Source organism: Parambassis ranga, chromosome 2, assembly GCF_900634625.1.
Source record: "Parambassis ranga chromosome 2, fParRan2.1, whole genome shotgun sequence".
In the NCBI taxonomy this organism is placed as follows: Eukaryota; Metazoa; Chordata; class Actinopteri; family Ambassidae; genus Parambassis; species Parambassis ranga.
Genome location: NC_041023.1, coordinates 18921177 through 18941994, shown reverse-complemented (window position 1 = coordinate 18941994; position 20818 = coordinate 18921177). Strand labels below are relative to the sequence as shown.

The 20818-nt window shown below is 40.4% G+C and overlaps 1 protein-coding gene across 2 annotated transcripts; it reads right to left on the bottom strand.

Annotated features, from left to right (window-relative positions):
* Positions 1–597: 597 nt before the first annotated feature.
* smad10a (SMAD family member 10a) lies at positions 598–14843 on the bottom strand. Of its 2 annotated transcripts, XM_028399022.1 has the most exons (13): positions 14587–14843; positions 12903–12978; positions 9315–9561; positions 7742–7916; positions 7535–7558; positions 6686–6874; positions 6015–6269; positions 5668–5769; positions 5142–5195; positions 4312–4495; positions 2847–3015; positions 2548–2686; positions 598–2351 (listed from the first exon to the last, which is right to left on the bottom strand). In XM_028399022.1, exons 1-13 carry the CDS (start codon positions 14588–14590, stop codon positions 2140–2142), a joined length of 1830 nt encoding a protein of 609 aa, XP_028254823.1. In that variant the 5' UTR covers positions 14591–14843; the 3' UTR covers positions 598–2139. The 2 variants fall into 2 exon arrangements, with proteins under 2 accessions (XP_028254823.1, XP_028254827.1); XM_028399026.1 differs by lacking the exon at positions 7535–7558.
* Positions 14844–20818: the final 5975 nt, after the last annotated feature.

The window sequence follows — 20818 nt, the reverse complement described above, 5'->3', positions numbered from 1 at the left end:
TGCTACATACACACGACATTACATCACATTCTACTGGACACAAACACACTGTCCCATTATGCATTCAGCTCACAGATTTTACACATCTACCCAGAAGGCACTCATTCATGTTTACTACTCTCATTGCAGCCCATGCAAAAAAGTGCCAGTGGCACACCAAGCTACATCACGTCTGTGTTTTAATACACCGACACGTTGTAATAAAACACCATACCATATGTAGTGATAATGGTTCTGTATTAGTACTGTCGAGCTTGACACAGGCGGCAACGATGTGGTAACCAAATCATATTTATTTTTACCACAACAATGTGTGTGGGCAGACAGAAGCAGAATTTGATTTAGCTTTTATTTTTGTTGTTGTAGCTTTTATATGATGCGTGGGGCGTACCACAGAGAAACATGATACATCCTAAGACCCAGTCCATAACAGGCCTGCTGCAAGCAGTTTATTTGAACTCTGCTGTGTCTTAAATATAAAAACATATACTTGACAGTGTGTATGTGTGCTGTGTGCAGTATATGTTGGCTTCTGGCTTTACCATTTTTTACATTTTAGGTCTATCTTTAAACAATATAAATAATTTTTAAGAATTATTTTTGGTATTTTAGTTTAATTTAAGAGTTGACAAGGACAAACAAGGACAGAGGTCGAGTTTGCAATGTGTTACACTTATCCCTGGATTGAACGGTACTGTCTGTTGCAGTTACTGTATATATGTACAACTTAACCATTTGTGTCACGTGTGTATTGAGTTTTAAGTGGCTGCTGTTGCTCATTTCCACACTGGCTTTGGAAGGAACTCTTGCCATATACATTTACTATTCAGTACATCCTACTTTAAGGAATGTGTACAGTGGCTGAGTGAGAGCTCACAGCAACTTTGAAAAAAAAGATGCAAATACACAAAACACCAGCAAATGAAGGAAGCATCTTCATCAAGTTCACAACACATGCACTACTGTTTGTCGCTGGTGTTGTGGTGATTATACAAGTCTGGTTGCAGCATCCATCCGTCTTCTACTTGTGATGTGTCTCAGGGACATAAAGAGCTATATCACACGAATGTCTTGAAAACATATGTGCTGTGTTGTCAAATTGATGCAGATGTTTTCTTAGCTTGCCTGTTTATTCTTCTGATGACAGACAATACCCAAAGTCCCTAAAATTGAACTGAATTAAATCAGATTTGTAATAAAAGAGATTTAGAACCATTAAAAGGACTCACAGTGGTAAGACAATTCATATTTGAATGAATAGACTTATATCACCACTCAGATGAAAACTCATCAGATAAATACATATAAATACAGATGTATAACTGCAGTGCTGCTATCACTTAAACTAAGTGATGACGAGAAAAAAAAAACAGGGGACAGAAACCCCTTTAAGTTAAGCACTCATTATTTTCAGTCCTACTCACACACACAACCACCCAGAGTTTAGGTAAACAGCTTCATACCTGTCTTATAGTCACAGCAAAGAACAGCGAGGCCCTGGGAATACATGCACAGGATGTGCACGCAGATTTTTGCCTTAGCATATTAGAAGATACCGTAACTTCCTTTTTGTAACTAATATTCAGTCAGGTGTACTGGCAAATTCTTATCAAGGCTGCGTGTACACATTACAGACCGTACATTATGTTCCGTTCAGGATCCTTTCAGAGAATCCTACCAGCAACATTCCCGTTTTAGCCTGTGAACATCAGCGTGTGCTGTACAGAGGGGTACTTCACTGTGACTGCATTGTACTTATGAGGTATTCTGGTTTCAGTGACTTACACTGTTATGTTCAAGGTAGAACTGTTTCATTACAAAGAACAACAGCAGTACATTAAAGCTAAATATTTTTGGCTTTTACTTAAAAAAAACAATTGACCATGTAATATGACAGTATAACAGCTATCAGTGCTAAAAGTTGTTTTATTGTATAAATGCCTTGTTTGATTCATAGTATAGTATGGTATATAGTCAAGTATAATGTTAATTGAAATCAATTACTGGCAGCACTTCAAGGTATTCAGTTATCTAAACGTCTGTGTGTGTTTTATGAGTGCAAAGCACAACTCTCTCATACAACCAGAAATTGCTTACGTGTACCCATCCACTCAGGATGTGAACTGTGTCTCTCTGTCCTCAGTTAGGAGGCCCTAGGTCAGCCAGTGGCATATTGTGCAACACCTCATCCAGAAGCTGCAGAGCACGGTGCAGGTGAACCTCCACCCAGCACGGTGTGTGTTTGATGCTCTGACGGGGGTAGTCGGGCCCCCAGCCCTTCACAAAACTGAGCCGCAGGATGCAGAGTCGCCGCAAATCATCAACACCGATCCCCACTGCTGCCGATAGACCTGTTGGTGACGTAGACAGGCAGAAGAGCCACAACTTATTTTACATTAGCTACTATATACTAACTAGAAAAAAACTGTCTATATGGAAAAGGTGCATCAGAATCAAACATACAGTGTGTAGTTTAACCTTGAAGTTTGCTTAGAATACTAAGCCCCCGTGTTCTGTAGATGTCAAACAAGTTTCAAGAACACTTACCAACTGCAGGTGCAATGCCTCCGACACTGCCCGGACCAGGAATGTTTCCAGCCACAGCGGCTGCCTGTGCCGCGGCTGCAGCCTGAGCCGTTGCTGCCTGTTGCTGCATCTGTCTGTGGCACTGTTGCAGATCAAACACCTAAACAAAACACGAGCATATTAGCTGGATAAGCAACAGCACTGCAAACAGTGCATGATGTCACTCATTACCACACCTATAAGATCAGTGCTCCTCACAGACGATTACAGTTATTGATAAAATTTTGAAATTGTAAAGGATGTGTGTTGTGGAATCTGACCTTGATGTAGGCTCCAGGGTACACCTTGTGCACAGCATCACCTGGCGCTCTTCCTGCTTCCCTGTCGAGGTAGTAGCTCTGTACAAACACTGCATGCTCACTCATGCAGCGCAGCCACACATCACCCTCTCCACGACATTCCAGCTGCACACCTTTACCGATGTGCAACCTAAACCAAGGAAGAAACAGCATCTTACAGCATCTCATATACCATCAACCTTTTAAAAATGCACCCACTAGAGATCACTCACACTGAGAAAAAAGACAAAAACATATTCTCATACATAATATATAGTGATAAATTGTAGTACCAATTACAGATCTTCTGCTTGCACTTGCCCTACAGCTGCCCCTACTTGAATTCAGTTTGTCAAATTAATGTAATGTGACTATGTGTAGTAGGCAAGGCACCTTAATTTGTATAGCACAACTCATGCACGGCCAAGTGCTTTGCAGAATTAAAATACATCATCATAAAAGACAGAACACAGAGCTGCAAAATTAAAGCAGGGATCAGAAAAAAACATTAAAAACTCATCATTAAAACAGAGTGCAGATAAACAGATAAAACACCAATAATGTATCTAACAACAGCAACTCATGGTACAATAAAATGTTTTTGATGTAGTTAGGCTACAATTGTTTGTTTTTTTTTGTTAGTTGAGATGATATCCTAGACCTAGACATTGCCTAAGGGATGTTTAGGTAAGGGAATGTATTACATGCAACAAACACAATGACCAGTTGTTGTGTGATTAGTTGCACCGATGGAACAGTCATATTACAGTTACATATTATGTTGGTTAAGTATTCTATAGATCCCAGCTTGTACTTTGTGTAATTTGTGTTATAGTTAAGTAAAAGAAAGTCATATAATTCAGATAAGTTATTAGTATGTATGTGTTATATTAATCTATGTATACATTTATCTGCTAACTTCTGAGTTTAAAGTTTCACTTGGAAATGCCAAAATTTGGAAGAAAAATCCTTCAATTTGCATCAAAAGGTTTTCAGCTCTATTGACGAATAAGAGTTGATGGGAGATGGAAAACACATTTCTCAAATAAGCTCTGATGTAGTGAACACTAAACATGCATATTGAAAATAAAAGACGGTTGCAGCTTTTTCTACTTTTATTACAACCTGTCTGACAAAACTAATGCAATTTCTTTCACCTAAATCCCTTTATAGGAATGCCCCTGTCACCCTTTAAAACCTTTCAAAGGATTCTCTCCACATTTAGATAGAAACCAGGCTATACAGGTATGCTTCCTGGTCAGAGTTCCACAGGCTAAGGGCCTCTGTCCTCTCTAAAGTGTCATGTTGGTAGTGCAACTTTTTAGCATAGGTTAGTTTTTCCTAGTGACTGCTTCGGGCTCTGGTTCTGTAAAGTATCTCGAGAAATGTTTTTGGTTGTTGGTGCTGTATAAATACAATGGAAAATGTTAATTAAATCTACACACACCTGGCTCTCTCACTGGCATCTGTGCGATGGACGTTACTCAGCTGACCAAGGCAGAAGCGATCACCTCCAGATGGGTCAACATAACCATCCACAGTCACTACAGGAGAGCTTGAGGGCACCTTGAACATCTCACCCACCTGAACATCCATTTCAAAGTATGAGACAGAGCACCAAAACTCTGGTCCTGCAAAAAGATCAGACAATATTTGACGAGATATGCAGACTGAAAGTGATTATGCATTCCATTAAATGTACTTAAGTCCCAGATCTTGTACATAAATACTGACACAACCTACATCCCTAAAGATAAGGAAGAATTTGTACAAGGCACAAGCAAAGCTGTACTGAAGCACAACGAAGTCTGTCTATGTCATCCTCTCGTCAAACTAAAATACTAATGACAATGGAAACTCTTAAAGTCTCTACAGTATTTTGTAGCAATATATGCATTTTGTCACACAGGAAAACAGGAGAATAAGTCATTATTATCTTTACTAAGCAGTATGCAGCATGTGTTGATAAGCTATAAGAACTGTGAAGTGTGAAAACTTGTCAAGAAATTGGAGAACAATAAACACTCAATAGACAACATTTGATCAAAATTTGCAATCTGTTGAAGTCGTTGAACTCTGCAGGTGTACAGGTTTATGATCATTAGTGATTGAATCTTACAAGCAGGAATGAAATATCAACAACTGACCACACATACAACAAGGATGGAACATTTTGACAACATGCAGACATTTAACAGATATAATTCCAGTAGTATCTGATAAAATCAGTGGTCAATGCAAGCGATTTAGATAAGATCAAGTGTGATTGTCTCTAACCTGGATGACTGGAGACGGGAGGGGGGAAAGAGTTTGAGCCATGATACTGAGACCCTGAAAAACACAGGATGAAAGGGGATTATCATGCAGCCAAAACCGGAATCACACCTTTACAGTTGTATTCCCCCACCAAGTCAAGGTGCAGTTACATCAATGATGAAACAGGATGGATGGATGATCTGAATACATAAGGTCACCTGCCAAGTCTGCCACCTGAAGATTTGCGTTCACAAGAAATGCACATTTTCTCCTAGGGTTTCCATCTTTGCATCCACATTTCATGCAAAACACTACTCTGATGTTAGACGTTTCTCAGCTGTCAGTCATCTCATCTTTTTTCTCCGTTTACGTTGTCAGCTCATGTGATTTCTACATAGACTGCACTGGCATTCTGTGTTTGGTTTGGTACATATTACAGTCCTAGAGTTATTTCTGCTTGTTTATTGCACACCAAAGATTGTTTTGTACATGGCACCGTGCCTGATCAGATTAAGAATTGAGTATCACATTTACTTATATCTCTTACAGTGGTGAGTGGGATGATGACGGGGAGGTTGTTGGTGATCACGTCCATTCTGCTGGGGTCGAATAGAAGTGTAGGATGCTGTGCTGCTGCCAGTCCAAATTGCTGCATTACAAGAAAATAAAAACAGGTTATGTGGCTTTCATCAAAGTACGGTGAAATTCAACTTACAAAACACTGACAGAACTCACGTAATTGTTTTTTCTCTGCTTCTACAACATTTTCATAGCCCTTTGAGGACTACACTCAAATATGTGTCATATGAATATCATGATAAATCATGATATACATAAATTGTAGTATTTGCTGGATTGTGGAATAAAATATCAATAAAAAAAATGTGAACTCACTGTGGAAGGCGGGTTGACTTTCAGCATGTTTGTTGCAGTTGTATCCATTCGGTCCAACCAACCTAGAAGGAAGTAAGGGGGGCTGTTGAGGTTGGGGGGAGTGTGAGGGTTGTTGGGCAGCCTGCTGCTGAGGGCCAGGCTGTGCTGGGTTCAGAGGTTGCAGTTGAATATTTTTCTCCATCTGTGTATATTGAGTTTGGAGACAGCCATCACCTTGACTGCCCTGCAGTGGCAGCACAGAGCCAGGACTGGACACTGAAAGGACAACATTGGAGCACATCAGGTCTGATTACGGCTGTTACATACTCTACAAGAACACAGAAACTTGTTGGTCGGAAAAGAAAATGACGTTACTTTCGTCTTGGGAGACTTTGCAGTTTGTTCTCTACATATGGTCTGAGCAGAACTTTTTTTCTGTGTGAATTTTGGACTGGGCGTAGTGAACGCAGAAGAGTGGATCTATTATCATGCTATGAGCATGTATGCGCCCACCTCTCTGAACATTATCACTTCGTTATCATCCCTCATTCAGGTAAACAGATATTTCGGCAAACAAGCAAAAGCTCAAGCTTTTTCTTCATCACACGTTTTTTTCCGCAACCTGCCCAACTGGTCAACCATCTTACTTAAATACACCTGATAGTAACAAATGAATATAATAAAGAGCTGACCTTTGGGTGAGACAGGGTATCTGGAAGTTCCATGGGATTCAGAGGGTAGCTGTGGGGAAGGCAGAGGCAGACCACAGTGGTCTGGGTGAGGCAGCTTTAAGGCAGCTTGATCAGACAGTGGTATGCCAGGTGGAAGGTCACTCTGTGTACAGTCATGGTTGTATTCCTCTTTGATCAGCCCCACTGATGCTGCAACAGGAGGCAGGAGAAGATTAGGTAAGGTGGATTATGACATCTGATCAAGGAGTATCTATTCATAAAGCAGGTGAAACCATCTAAAATAGGTGATGAAACATACATTTAAAGCATGTGTAATATCCTAAATGTATAATTAGTAGTATACGGTAATTTCCTACGTTCCTTTACAAGTGATCCCATTCTTCCATCAAGTTTGTTTTTTGATGTACACCACCTAGAATGATGTTATAACAATGATAAGACTGTGCCTGATGCTTAAAAGAAGACAGACACCCAGTAAGAGCTCTGGCTTCTAGTTATATTTCAGGAGTAGTGGATTGACTTTGTTCAATCCACTACACTTTGTCAGTAATTAAACTAATTAAGAAGGGGTATTAAATCTAGGTTTCTTTGAGTTCTAAGACTGCTGGATTGGTATGTAAAATGTAGGCTGTGTGTAAAAGAGAGTTTGTTGAAAAAAAAAAATATAAGAGCTTTCCTAAAATTGACTCTTTCATTGCCACCACCAACACACTATCATATTGTCAAGCTCACTACAGTGTTGCCACAACTATGTATAATCCTGCAATTGTTTGCGCGCACTACTAATGAAAAAAGGAAGTGATACTACAAACTTTATATCAAGATGTGTTGCCGTGAAATGGAACTAACCTGTGTTTTGAAGGCTGAGGCCAACTGTCAGAGAACAGAATCAAAATGAAACCTTGATCAGACATCATGTTGAAAATGTTGGAAAAGTGACACGTTCAACAGGATGCTCGCATATTGAACTGTGCTCACTAATCTACTAAATAGGTACAGTTACTGTGAGACCTGTGAAGTCTTAATAAGAGATGCTGAAGTATGAGCCTGACCTACCGATGCCTGGTGACACCACTCTCTCATAATGGTAGGGGTTGACACAGACGTTGTCATACTTCAGGTCAAAGGCATACTGACAGAACTTTACATGCCTGAGTTCATTCTTGTGGAGATCAGGCCAACGCCACAGCCGTGCATAAATCACATGAGGAAACCCTTTCCTCCCAGCTACCTGTGGAAAACAGTTAATATACGTTCAGTAAGGCACACCACATATAATCCAAATACCGTATACTACATTTTAGTTCTATTAAGCTGGATCCATACTCCGCGAGACAAAGACATTTTTCCCCCCTGCAGACGTTACGCCCACAAAATGACGTCATTTTTTGTCTCTGACCGCCCGCTGATCCGCACTCCTGTGCACAGGGTCCGGGCCGAACTTTGTCTTTCAAGGCTGTGCGGCAACCATGCTGCGATTGGTCGGAATTTATTGTGGGCGTGATGAAAGTGGAGAAGCGCAAGAGCCTCTCCAGGTATATAGGTAGGTGTATAAACAGCGCTGATTCAACAGATTTAGATAAGACCATACTGGTTTGCATGATGAGCAATAAAAGAAAGAAAGAAAGGCAAGTCAGGGTGATTTGTCACCAATAACTCCAGACAGCCATTCACACATACCAGATGGTGACTGTTATTACCATTCTATATACTCCTACATACCCGGGCATAACAGGCTCGTTAACAATGTCTGTATATCTTTGCTATTGTTACTTTTAATGTCGCATCTTCACAGCTCATCACCGGACAGTTTGAAGTATCGCAGGCACATTGGAACACAGTAGATGTGCAAATGTGGTCATAAAGGCACAAACACTGAATCTTTGCTATTGTTACTTTTAATGTCGCATTTTCACAACTCATCGCCGGACATCTCACGCTGTTGCAGGCACCCTCTCTGTATAATGCCCTCTTGCCATGGCACAAGTCCTTGTGGTGTGTAAAAAAACTCAGTAAAGTCTTTCCTTATAGTTTAGTGGGCGGGCCGTATGAGGAGTTCTGCACACACGCGTCTCGCGGAGTATGGTACCTCAGTGCGGAAAAGACCTTTTTTTTTGTATCTCTTACCACCCGTGGAGCGCGTTCTCCGCTCTTTGTCTCGCGGAGTATGGATCCAGCTTTAGTGTCAATGACACTGACAGCCACTCAACACCAGCTTTCAGCATTTCAAGCCAAATCCATCCCCCGTTCTAGAACGGCATCTTCAGAAACTACATAACTGTCTGGCTTGGAAATTGCACTGCCTTACTAACACAAGACACAAGATAACAGTGAAAGAAAGTGGCAGCAGAAGCATGCAAATTAACTTTATTATGTCATTGGACTACTGTGAATAACTGAGAAACCTCTGAAACAAAACCTTCACACAAAAAACTGTTTCATAGCTAACCTGTCTGATGTAAAGATTTTTCATTAGATCCTGTTGCTTCCAATACATGTCCTATATTTTTAAACATGTAAACATGACCACAGGAATCTAAATGCAATTGTGAAAGTCTGAATTCCTACACATACAAAATATGATGAAGCAGAGTCATTTCCTTTGCTTGAATGTTGGAGGTGGACTGACCTGTAGCCGTCCATCCAATGTCCTCTGGATAGTGACACACTTGCTGGGATGGACACCATTGGAAGTGATGGCAGTGATGAGTGAGTCCAGCTCATTTTTCTTCTCTTTCAGCTTCTTCACTAGACTTTCAATGGCACGCTTGGCAAAGCCCTCATTCTCTGCCCCCTGCCGGTGGCACATGAGGCTGTGGACGATGCTGAGGCAGGCATCATTGCTGCTTGGTGGATTCATTACTGACATGATGTTGCTGTCACAGAACATAAAAAGAAAGAAAGATTTGCTCAGCCTAATGAACACTCTCTGAATATCCCCCTATGCTACTAACTCTGGCCTTGATACACTGGACCTAGTGTGCATTTTCCAGTTAAGTCACCATACGTTACATACTTCTATATGTATATATTACTACAAAAAACTTAGAACTCAAATCCCCACACATACATACTAACAGGCCACTGATCACTTTCAGCTCGGACTTATAAGCTATATGAAGGTATTCCAAAGTTTTTAAGGCCACAAGTTCTTATTTACTTATAGTCATAATAATCCTGGCAACAGCAGCAGAAAGGTATCTCATAGTTACAGTTTACATTTTCAAGTTTTGAAAATGCACAACATGAAAATTCTCTGACACACATTAAACCATGGTTGGAAAATGTTGACAGTTACTGTTAGAATCCTGTAAAACGACTCTCATTGCAGGATACAGTACTTATTACAGTAACTGTTCTACTCTACTTATTACATGATTGGGTGTAAACATGTACTGGATGAACACACATACGGTCACAATCACACTCTCGATCTGGTTCTCACCTACAGCATAGATACTGAGAACCTGCTAGTGTGGTCTCAAAATCCTGTCCTTTCAGACCACTCATTAATAACGTTTGACTTCACTCTTCCAGACCTATCAGCATATGAGGAAAAGGTCTACTACAGCAGATGTCTGTCTGAAGATGCTGTGTTACAGTTTAGGACAGAAATCCCACCATTACTCCCTACAGTCCCATGTATAAGTACTAAAGGGGGTACAGACTGAAATATTACTACAGAAATGGACTGTTTTGTCAACAATACTGCAGACACATTACACTCAGTTTTAGACAGCATTGCTCCACTGAAGAAGAAAACTACAAAAATTAGAAAAGGGTTGCTCCTTGGTACAACTCGAATATTCAAATTATTGAAGGACGGAGAGGTGACATTCTTCTAAATCAGGTGAATCCCAGATGGCCTGGAGAGACAGCTAAAGAATAAGAAGGCCCTTCGTAAAGCTAGGACAGTTTACTTTTCATCACTAATAGAACAAAACAACAACCCGCACTTTCTTTGTAGCCAGGCTAACAAAGTGTCACAGCTCTGCTGAGCCTCGTATTCCTGCAGCTCTTGGTAGTGAAGACTTCATGAGCTTCTTCACCAATAAAATCACTAATATTACAGAAAAAATCAACCATGATCTCTCTGTGACCGCCAAGAATACAGCGCTACTTCTAGAAACAGATCCTAATCTAACTCTGGACTGCTTCGTGCCCATAGACCTCCCCAAGCTGACCACCAGCATCAGTAAATCTAAGCCTACTACATGCCTTTTAGACCCCATCCCATCTCGGCTCCTCGAGTATGTTATTCCTCTGATAGGAGACTCCATATTAGGCCAGATTAGTCCATGGCAACAGGATATGTACTACAGGCTTTCAAAACTGCTGTGATATACCTATACTTAAAACTGGATTCAGACATCTTAGGAAACTACAGACCGATCTCCAACCTCACCTTTATTTCTAAGATACTTGAAAGAGTGGTTGTAAATCAGTTAAATGACCACCTGCACAGGAACAGTCTGTTTGATGTGTTCCAGTCTGGATTCAGAGCCCATCACAGCACAGAAACAGCACTGCTTAGAGTCACTAATGACCTCCTCATGGCATCGGACCGTGGACTTGTCTCTGTACTCGTTCTACTGGATCTCAGTGATGCCTTTAACACCGTAGATAACAGCATCTTACTACTAGATTAGAACATGAGATTAGGATTACAGGGACAGTGGTAGGCTGGTTTCAATCATATTTATCTGACAGATTCTACTTTATTCATGTTAATGATGTTTCCTCTTTACGTACAAGGGTTAATCACTGTGTTCCACAGGGTTCGGTGCTCGGACCAATCCTGTCCACCCTCTACATGCTCCCTCTAGGAAATATCATTCAGAAGCACAGCATAAACTTTCATTGTTATGCTGATGATACCCAGCTGTATTTATCCATGAAGCCTGAAGAAACAGAGCCGCTAGTCAGACTACAGGCATGTCCAAAGGACATAAAGGACTGAATGACCTCCAATTTTTTTACTGTTAAACTCTGACAAAACTGAGGTCATTGTTTTTGGACCCAAACATCTCAGAACTAGATTATCTGATAACATTCTCTCTCTGGATGGCATTACTTTGGCCTCCAGTATGCCTGTAAGGAACTGTGAAGACTGGATTACTGCAACTCATTATGTCAGGGTGTGCAGCTCCATTATACCTGCAGGACCTGACAGTACCATATGTTCCTAATAGAACACTCAGATCGCAGAGTGCAGGTTTACTTGTAGTTCCTAGGATTCATAAAAGTAGAATGGGAGGATAAGCCTTCAGCTATCAGGCACTGCTACTGTGGAACCAGTTCCCAACCTTAGGTTCAGGAGGCAGACACCGCCTCCACCTTTAAGAACAGGCTTAAAACCTTTCTGTTCAGCAAGGTGTATAACTTTTTCTAAACTATAGTGTGTAGACAAGTTAGGTATAGATGAAGTCACTTGTTGACATGGTCTCAGCTACAAGTAGCATAGGGCAGATAAATTCTGAAGTTTTAGCACAGCTATGCTGCTATAGGCCTACGCTGTCGGGGGGCACAAACATGATCCACTGAGCAGTTCCCTGTCCCCTCAAATCCCGCTCACCCTCTGACCTCTTACCTCTCCTCTGTTCTCATTAGCCTGGCTCATACTAGTGATTCATGGCATAAACTGTGTTTGCTGTCTTCCTCGTGCCTCCAGACATGCATCCTGACCTGCAGTCGGGCCTCTGATCATTCCAATGCTTATTGACTACACCAGTCTCTGCTGCTCATCTTTGTTTTAATTACTATTATTTATTAACTGCTGATATATACACCCACTATAATATAAACCTAGTAGTTTCAGCTTCCTTGAGAACATCCTCTGTAATGTATGATGTTTGCTGCATGTTTGTTCCTCTCTCTCTCTCCTTCATCCTCTCTGTCTCCCTCTTCTTCTACTCCTCTACCCGGCCGACTGTCAGCAGAAGGGTTCTCCTTATGAGTCGGATCCTGCTCAAGGTTTCTTCCTGTTAAAAGGGAGTTTTTCTTGCCAGTGTCTGCTTACTTGTGGGTTCAGGCTCTGGGTTCCTGTAAGGCACCTACAGACAATTCTGATTGTAAAATGTGCTCTATAAATAAAATTGAATTACATGATTGACCTGCTCTGACCAGAACAAAATGTGTTCATGTAAAAGCACACTATCAGCTAACTTGCAAATATTTTTTAAATAACTGATAAATTATTTTTTAATGTATTGTTTACCTGGTATTAAGATGGTCAGCCAAGGGGTGGCCAGAATGTTCACTGGTATCATGTTGATTGAGTTCTGAATCGTTCCCTGTTAGTAAAGCAAATAAATCAATGGTTAGTGGATGCCAGCTAAGGATGCACACCCAACTGTTTTAAATATTATCAGAAGAATTGTGATCTTTTACAAAGAAAAACAAAGGTTGTACAGTTGTTCAACAAAATTCCACTGATAATAGAAGTCTGTATTGTTAGTGCTGTACAGATCTATCAGATCTACAGATCTATCTATGTTGTATTGTATTTATTATATTATAAATACATATATATCAGCTGTATGTGCAGGGACAGTTGCAGTTCAAATGGTTCAAACAGGTAAGAAACTAATGTGAAACAGTTAAATGACAACCTCAGCCAAATTAATTCAAATTCAGAATTGTTTTTGTTGAAAAAAGTGAATCCACACACATATGAGAATCCTATAAGACATGCCATTCCTTACTCTATTAGTTATAGCTCAGGATTGAGAGCCTTTTTGGTTGCCATCCATAGTGACAACAGCACATTTAGATCAAAAAAGCAATTTCCCCCTGGGATTAATAAAGTGTTTCTGATTCTGATAACAACTGACAGATAAAAGCTGAACATTTAGTTTTCTAGCAATAGTTGGCTCAGTATTACCTCAACTTTTCAGGTATCTACATCAGTGTTAATATGGTGAGGGTTAAATGAACACCTAATGTGTTGATCTGTGAAATACTGTTGATCATGAAAATTGTCAAAGAAATTAAAAGCCAGTTTGGACCTAAATGCAAAGTCATTGTTAAAATTATAGGCCCATGTTAACATCTAAAAAATATATTTACCGTACTCATCAATGATCAGATCTACTGTCTGTTAACTTGTCTACATTAAATACTTAAAGATTTGTGACAATACAAAGAAATCTCTATATTCTAGAGACAAGGAAATAACTGCTTTGGCTCAGCACCTTAAAACTGCCAAAAACAAGTAAACAAACAACACCCCCAACATCTGGAGGGTCTTCCTCCATCGCTGAGCCTGCATTCATTTTAGATTGACTGAGCCAAAGAGAAAACTGAAATGTGGCGGGACCAACCGTTTCTTAAATCATGGATGCCACACATTGTTTATCTCTTTTTTCTTGGCCGCACCATTTGATATACAGCTATATTTTCTCAAATCAAAAATAGGATGAAAACGATGCCTGCTGCTTTTGCTCTAGTTTTTAAGAATGGTTGTCGGTGTCCAATGACACCAGCAATGTCCTGCAAAATGTTGTTTTTTTAATTAAAACATAACACGTAGAATTAGTGTGTATCTCAAACACAGACCATGTCTAAGCTATCATAAATCATCCGGCCGATACACTTTGGCTGCCTCAAAGAGATTTTATAGTTAACATCTGCGACCAACTGCACAACCTGAACACATCGAACTGACCCACTGTCAATCTACACATAAAGTAACAAAGCAGGACATGTCAAGGACCGATAACAAGACAGCACGGAGCCGAGTGTCCGTCAGCATGATACGTTCCCTGAACAGCCACTGTGACCGATGTAATGGAGGTTACAGTGAGCAACAATTCATATTCCAACTGTTTTGCTCTGGTTGTGGCCCGATGGCAGAGAAGGAGATATAGCTTGACGAGAATTTAGAATAAATCTTTACTTACACATCAGCTTGGTTGAATACAAGAGAACGATCGCTAAACTATCCGAGAACTGCGTCAAGTGTTACAGTCAAATAGCGTTGCCGGACAAGGGCTATTTGTGATTATTGTCCTTCGTGTTAGATATCCGTGGCTCTGTAGGTGTGTAGAAGGACAATGTTTTGAGCAGTCTATGGATATAATGTTTGTTTTTCAGGTGTTGAGCTCTCTTTGAGTTTCTCCAATCTGACTACTCGTGCATCTTGCGCGTCCCTTTCGTGCACAACTCAAAAACAATAGGGAGAGGCATCGTGCGCGCCAGTGTCTCGACATAGCAGCCAGTGGGCGGATAGGTCTTACAGTCACTGCAGCTCTCGGCCAATCACACAGCAGGTCTCACTAGAGAACCAATAGTCGAGGTCTGTCTGGTTAGCCTACATTGACAGACCAAACGAGACAGTGGCGCCGCAGAGATTTGACCCTCCTCCCGTTTCCCTTTACTACAACACAGCCTACAGTCTATCGTAACTACCGCCACACACACACAAATGTCTGGAGAAAAATTTACTCTCTAACACAAAAGAATATTCCACGATCCACAAGTGAAAAACGAAATATGTGTACAACGATTTGTGTGTAGGCTACAGTCGGGCACTCGCAAATGCGTATTTACATCCCAACTTCACAAAAAAAGCTTCCTGTGCATTGAAATGTCTGAACGTGTGCGCGCACGAATTGCCTGATATGCACAGATCGGGCTACGTGGGCGCACGGGGTATGAAGACTGCTGTGTCTGTGGCTGCACACTGTTAAGTGCTGCTGGAAAAGTGGGGAATTTATGGCGTTAAATTTGTGCCAAAACGGTCACTGTCACACTGCCACATATATATATTTTAAGCATTTCACTATATCCAATCTTTTCAGCAACTTCGGATCTAATCATTGATATAAAGTTTGTTATTATTTTTAAACATTTTTATGTTTTTGTTTTTGAACGAGCAAAACACAAAATATGCAATATTTCTCGAATTTGAGGTGCAAAGTAGGTTACTTGGCATGAGGTGTTTATAGCCTTGATTGTTGCAGTCTTGCATAAGCATGCTATCAAGAGATAAACAGATAAACAGGCCCTTGAACATGCGTATTTTCGAACCCTTTCACACCTCTCTTTTATATCAATCACAACACACCAAGACCATTTTTGTGATGTAATATTTCATTGGCCTTTATCTAAACTTACATGAATCTTCTCTGCCTCCATTTGGTGGTTCAAAGGGGTCATTGAACTTTTGTCAATTTTGTTTTATGCCATGTGCTCCAGTGTATTAGGTTTGCATTGGGAAAGCATTAAAATATGTCAGGATTTCACTATATCAAAGATTTGTGTTTATAATATCCTTAGCCTTAGGTGTGACAATACAATGTAATCTCCTATACTTTACACCTTACAATAGAGGGGGTCATTAGATTTTAAAAAACACAAAATTACAAAAACAAAATCCTGACCATGTTTCATACATTTAGCTTTTAAAATGACTGAATAATTAAAACACTAATGCAACACGAGGGTTAAGTTGATTGATCTTCGTAATGAAATTAGGTTGTAGCAGCAGTGTATAAGAAAACATAACAATAGATATGAGAAAAAACAGTACATGTATAAAACCAAACACACACACATAAATACACAGTTATATATAACTGAAACAATCTGCATACATTAGTCCAAGTGGTTAAGCAGAACTCTGACAGGGAATAAAAAAGTTTGATGGATGAAGACAGGAATAATTTCTAGTACTGTGCTTTGCTTTTCAGTTTGTCCAGGATGTTGTGGAAGGGGAGGAAGGCATTGTCCATGTTGTCAGCAGTTTTGACAGCATTTTGTTCTACGCGATTTTCTTCCGGGTTGGCGAGTTTAAAACCAATGACAGACTCTGTCTTCTTAATAAGTTTTTCTAGTCTGTTAGCATCCTTTGCTCCCCAGCAAATCACAGCAAAGAGTGTGGGGCTCACCATGACAGACTGAACATATGGAGCATCCTGCTGCAAACACTGAAGGATCTGAGTCTGATGCAAACAATAAGCACTGGTTTGGTCAGGGGCCCGGACTGCAGGTCAGCATGCAGGTCTGGAGGCTGTTCGTGATTAATGTTTGTGTCCCCTGTAAGTATAGGCCTATAACAGCATAGCTACCCAGCCAGCCCTATTGTAACTGTGGTTGTATGTCAACAAGTGACTGTAACTATACCTATCCTATCCTACACACTTTGTTTGAGGCTAACTTTATGTCATAATCCATTGTTAAGTTTGTTTTGGTTGCATTCTGGATCAGCTGCAGGCTTTTAATGGAGTGATGTGGACATCCTGACAATAGTGAGTTGCAGTAGTCCAGCCTAGAAGTAACAAAAGCATGGACGAGTTGTTTTAGCACGTTTCGCTGCTCATCCAAGAAGCTTCATCAGTTCTAAATGTTGGTTGGTAAACATGGTATATATGTGGTGGCAGACCTCAGTGGGTGGGTCTGGGTGAAACTCCCAAACAATAGCACTAAATGTCTCCATACTTACCTGTGTTAGTCTGGCTGGTTGTGCCAGGTATGTCTAATGACTGACTAAAGACTATGAGACTACCGGAGGGGGACTGGTTGACAGCCCATTATTCTTGCTGTGAGCATGTGACTTGGGGTGAAACTTCCTGGGAATGGATGGAATCACTGCATTGTATGTGGTAGAAAGATGTCTGAGGCCACCACCTCTGTTAAGGGAAGGTTTTTCCAGCTTGTAGATGCCATAATGGGAATATTTTGTGTATTTCTCCTTAATTTGGTTTATAAATTTGAATAAGTATATTTCCTAAGTTAGATGCAAATTGGCATTATCTTAAAATACCAGTGGGCGGCCACCCGTCTGTCCTTGGGTGGAGCCGAATTTATTTAGGTAAAGCACACAGGTGCACTTTGATTAGATGGTTTTGGAAGGCTGTGTGGTCATCACGCCAAAAAGTTTTTGACCGTGTGTTTCCACCGCATATTTTTCGTTATAAAGACTTAAGAAATGGACTTGTATGAAAGTGAATATAGATTGAATTAAACAGATGAATGAAGCTGAGCCACCTGTTGGATTCTTTCAAACAGCAACAACTGTGGACACGCATCAGACAAAGCCTGTCACACACAGCCTAGGTGGCTTTTTTATTTCTTTTTAGAACATTGCCGCTACACAGCTTAGCATAGATGCTTCCTTGACTCCTCTTTCAAACCATCTTTCCTCTTCGTCTAGGATGTGAACATTGTTGTCCTCATACGGGTGTCCTTTGTCTTTGAGGTGGAGGTGAACAGCTGAGTCTTGTCCTGTGGAGGTGGCTCTGTTTCACTGAATCTGTTGAATTGCATTAAACCTGATTACATATAAATTACGTGTATGTTTATCTTTCGGGTTAATGGAGATCAGGGAGTTTAAAACCTGGACCACAACATGCATAAACTGCACTCTTATTTTTGGCACACCAACCACAACAGGCAAGACTAATAAGGCACTGCAAAAAGCCTGCCTGAACGTCTAAGACAGGTTAAGTGTGAAGTTAAAAATGTTCTATTATAATACTAATATAAAATAAAAACTACAAGCAATAGTTTAAATTACCCACAATTATATTACAAACACTACACCTAAATTTTATATATGTGTAGCAATAACAGCGACATTTCTGGTAATTTATTAGTCGTCTACAGTGGCTAGGAGGAATTTTAGCCCATTTCTGAGATGTTGGTGGGTTTCCTCACATGAACACCCTTCCACAACATTTCTGTTGGATTTCTCTCAGGACTTTGTCTAGCTAGATTACCAACAGACAAAAAGCAAAATGCTGTATATGTTGTCTTTTAATTGTACAGGACACTGTCAGATGTTTTACTAACATAAAGAGTTACATGAAGAGTTTACACCCAGATATCCATACAGTACCTCAACATTTTGGTGTTAAACTGGCTAGTACTTTACATTTAGGTGCAAATTCTATCAGGTTAAATCTTATATGTTTTTATTTATTGACATCTCTAAATGTAAAAATGATTGCAGGATTGTTAGGTTAGATTAGGATTGTATCAGCAAAGGTGGAGATTCTGAGTACAGGACTGTGGTGGAGAGCTTTGTCACATGGTGTGAGCAGAACCATCTGCTGCTCAATGTGGCAAAAACAAGGGAGCTGGTTGTGGACCTGGGAAGGACCAAGACACACATGGCTCAAGTTTCCATCGGTGGGCTGAGTGTGGACATTGTGGAGGATTATAAATATTAAGTGGTTTTGGACAATAAATTTGACTGAACTAAAAACACAGAAGCGCTCTACAAGAAGGGCCAAAGCTGCCTCTATTTTCTGAGGAGGCTCCAGTCCTTTAACATCTGTCAGACTATGCTGAGATTTTCTCATGGCAGTTTTGGGCACAGGCAGACCGGGCGGTCGCCTGGGGCGTCATCACACAGGGCGGCACAAGCAGTTGGGAAAAAATCATCTGCGCAGTGGTTTTCTATGTATATTACAGATCATTGTGTTGAGAATTGGCTGCAGGCGCCCCTGCTTGCTGAGAAGCTGTCGTACACAGAAGCTGTGAGAGGAGGGGAGGGGGCACGGGGGACAGCTCACCTCTGGGTCTTCAAACGACAGGGAGTGAAGGAGGGAGGTCTCAATCTGTCCTGGTCTCGCCCGGGTAGTGATTCAATGCAGAACCGCCACTGGTTGCCAGTGCCATTTTGTTTGCTGTTGTGTGCTGGGGCAGCAGACTGAAAGCAGCGGACACAAACAGACTCAATAAACTGATCAGAAGGGCCGGTGATGTTGTGGGGGTGGAGCTGGACTCCCTGACAGCAGTGTCAGACAGAAGGATGCTGTCTAAGCTGCAGGGGATCCTGGAGAACAGCTTCCATCCTCTCCACAGAAGTACCCTCAGTGCTAGACTGATCCCTCCTAAATGCACCACTCCTCCCTCTGATATCAGACAATCTGAACTAACACGGTCTTGTTAATTATATCCATATTGGATTTATTGTAGACACTGTCCGATTTTACTACACACAGGTTGTACAGGTTGTTGATATAACTACCAGTTTTGACTTGCCTGGATTTAATTTGAATGTTCATTAATGTTTACATTTTTCTTAGGTTTTATTTTTATTCTACTCTTACTATTTTACCTTATTTTATATTTCTAACCTGTTTTTTTATATACATGTATACATGGAGCACCTGGAATGCAAGCAATTTCCTCCTGGGCTCAATAAAGTATTTCTGATTCTGATTGGTGTAATCAATAAACTGGAAACATTTAGAAATATAGTCAAGTTAAAAAGTGAAATGGATAATTTCCAACTAATAAAAGCATTTAATCCTGTATTAAGTGAAAGTTTAGAAATACCGCTGATGACATTTTAACCTTCTGGTTGTGACTTAAGTTTTTCAGTAACTTTGTCTGCCTTTACAACCAGAACATACCCTTAATCTTTCTGTATTTGTTCTAAAAAGAACAAGGTGGCAACTTATGTTAAACTGGATCACCCATGAGTCTTCTAAACTATATAGTCTCTCTCTTATTTTTATATACATGTATATATATATAAAACCTTAGCAATAGTGATATCCCATCTCAGAGTGATGCTGAAAAACGTGTCCATGTATCCGTTACTTCTAGGCTCGTCTATTGTATTTTATTAAAATGATGTCCAAATGTTTCTTTAACTAGCCTGCAGCTGATCCAGAATGCAGCAGCTACAGCCGTTAATGACCAAACCCATTACACCTGCAGGACCTGATTGTACCATATGTTCATAACACTCAGATCTCAGAGCACAGGTTTACTTGTAACTATAGGATTCATAAAAGTAGAATGGGAGCCAGGCACCACTACTATAGAAACCAGTTACCAATCTGGGTCCGAGAGAAAGACACTGCCTCCACCAAGTAAGCCTTACCTATGCTGCCAGGAGACACAGACATGATTCAATGATCACTGATTATTTCACAGCTGAACAACAAATAATGAAGGTATCTGAAATGATGAATTTTAGTTGTTTCAGGATTATCAATTTGCAGCAAGGCCATTTCCTTCATAACAGAATAAAATATAAAGTTCCATCAGCAGGCTGACAAATTGGACACCAAACTGAATATGGTGTTATTGTGTATTACACCATACACCTTACAAAATGAACATTAAAAGGATTCACAAGCAGAACTAAACATGTGAAAATAGTGAAAAGCCAGC

Excerpts from the sequence above, each read along its gene's own strand:
- smad10a (XM_028399022.1), bottom strand. Across the intron at positions 5,770-6,014 it reads AAGTCAACCCGCCTTCCACA|CAATTTGGACTGGCAGCAGC; the intron begins GTGAGTTCACAT and ends CTTGTAATGCAG. Across the intron at positions 2,352-2,547 it reads AGGCATTGCACCTGCAGTTG|GTCTATCGGCAGCAGTGGGG; the intron begins GTAAGTGTTCTT and ends CGTCACCAACAG.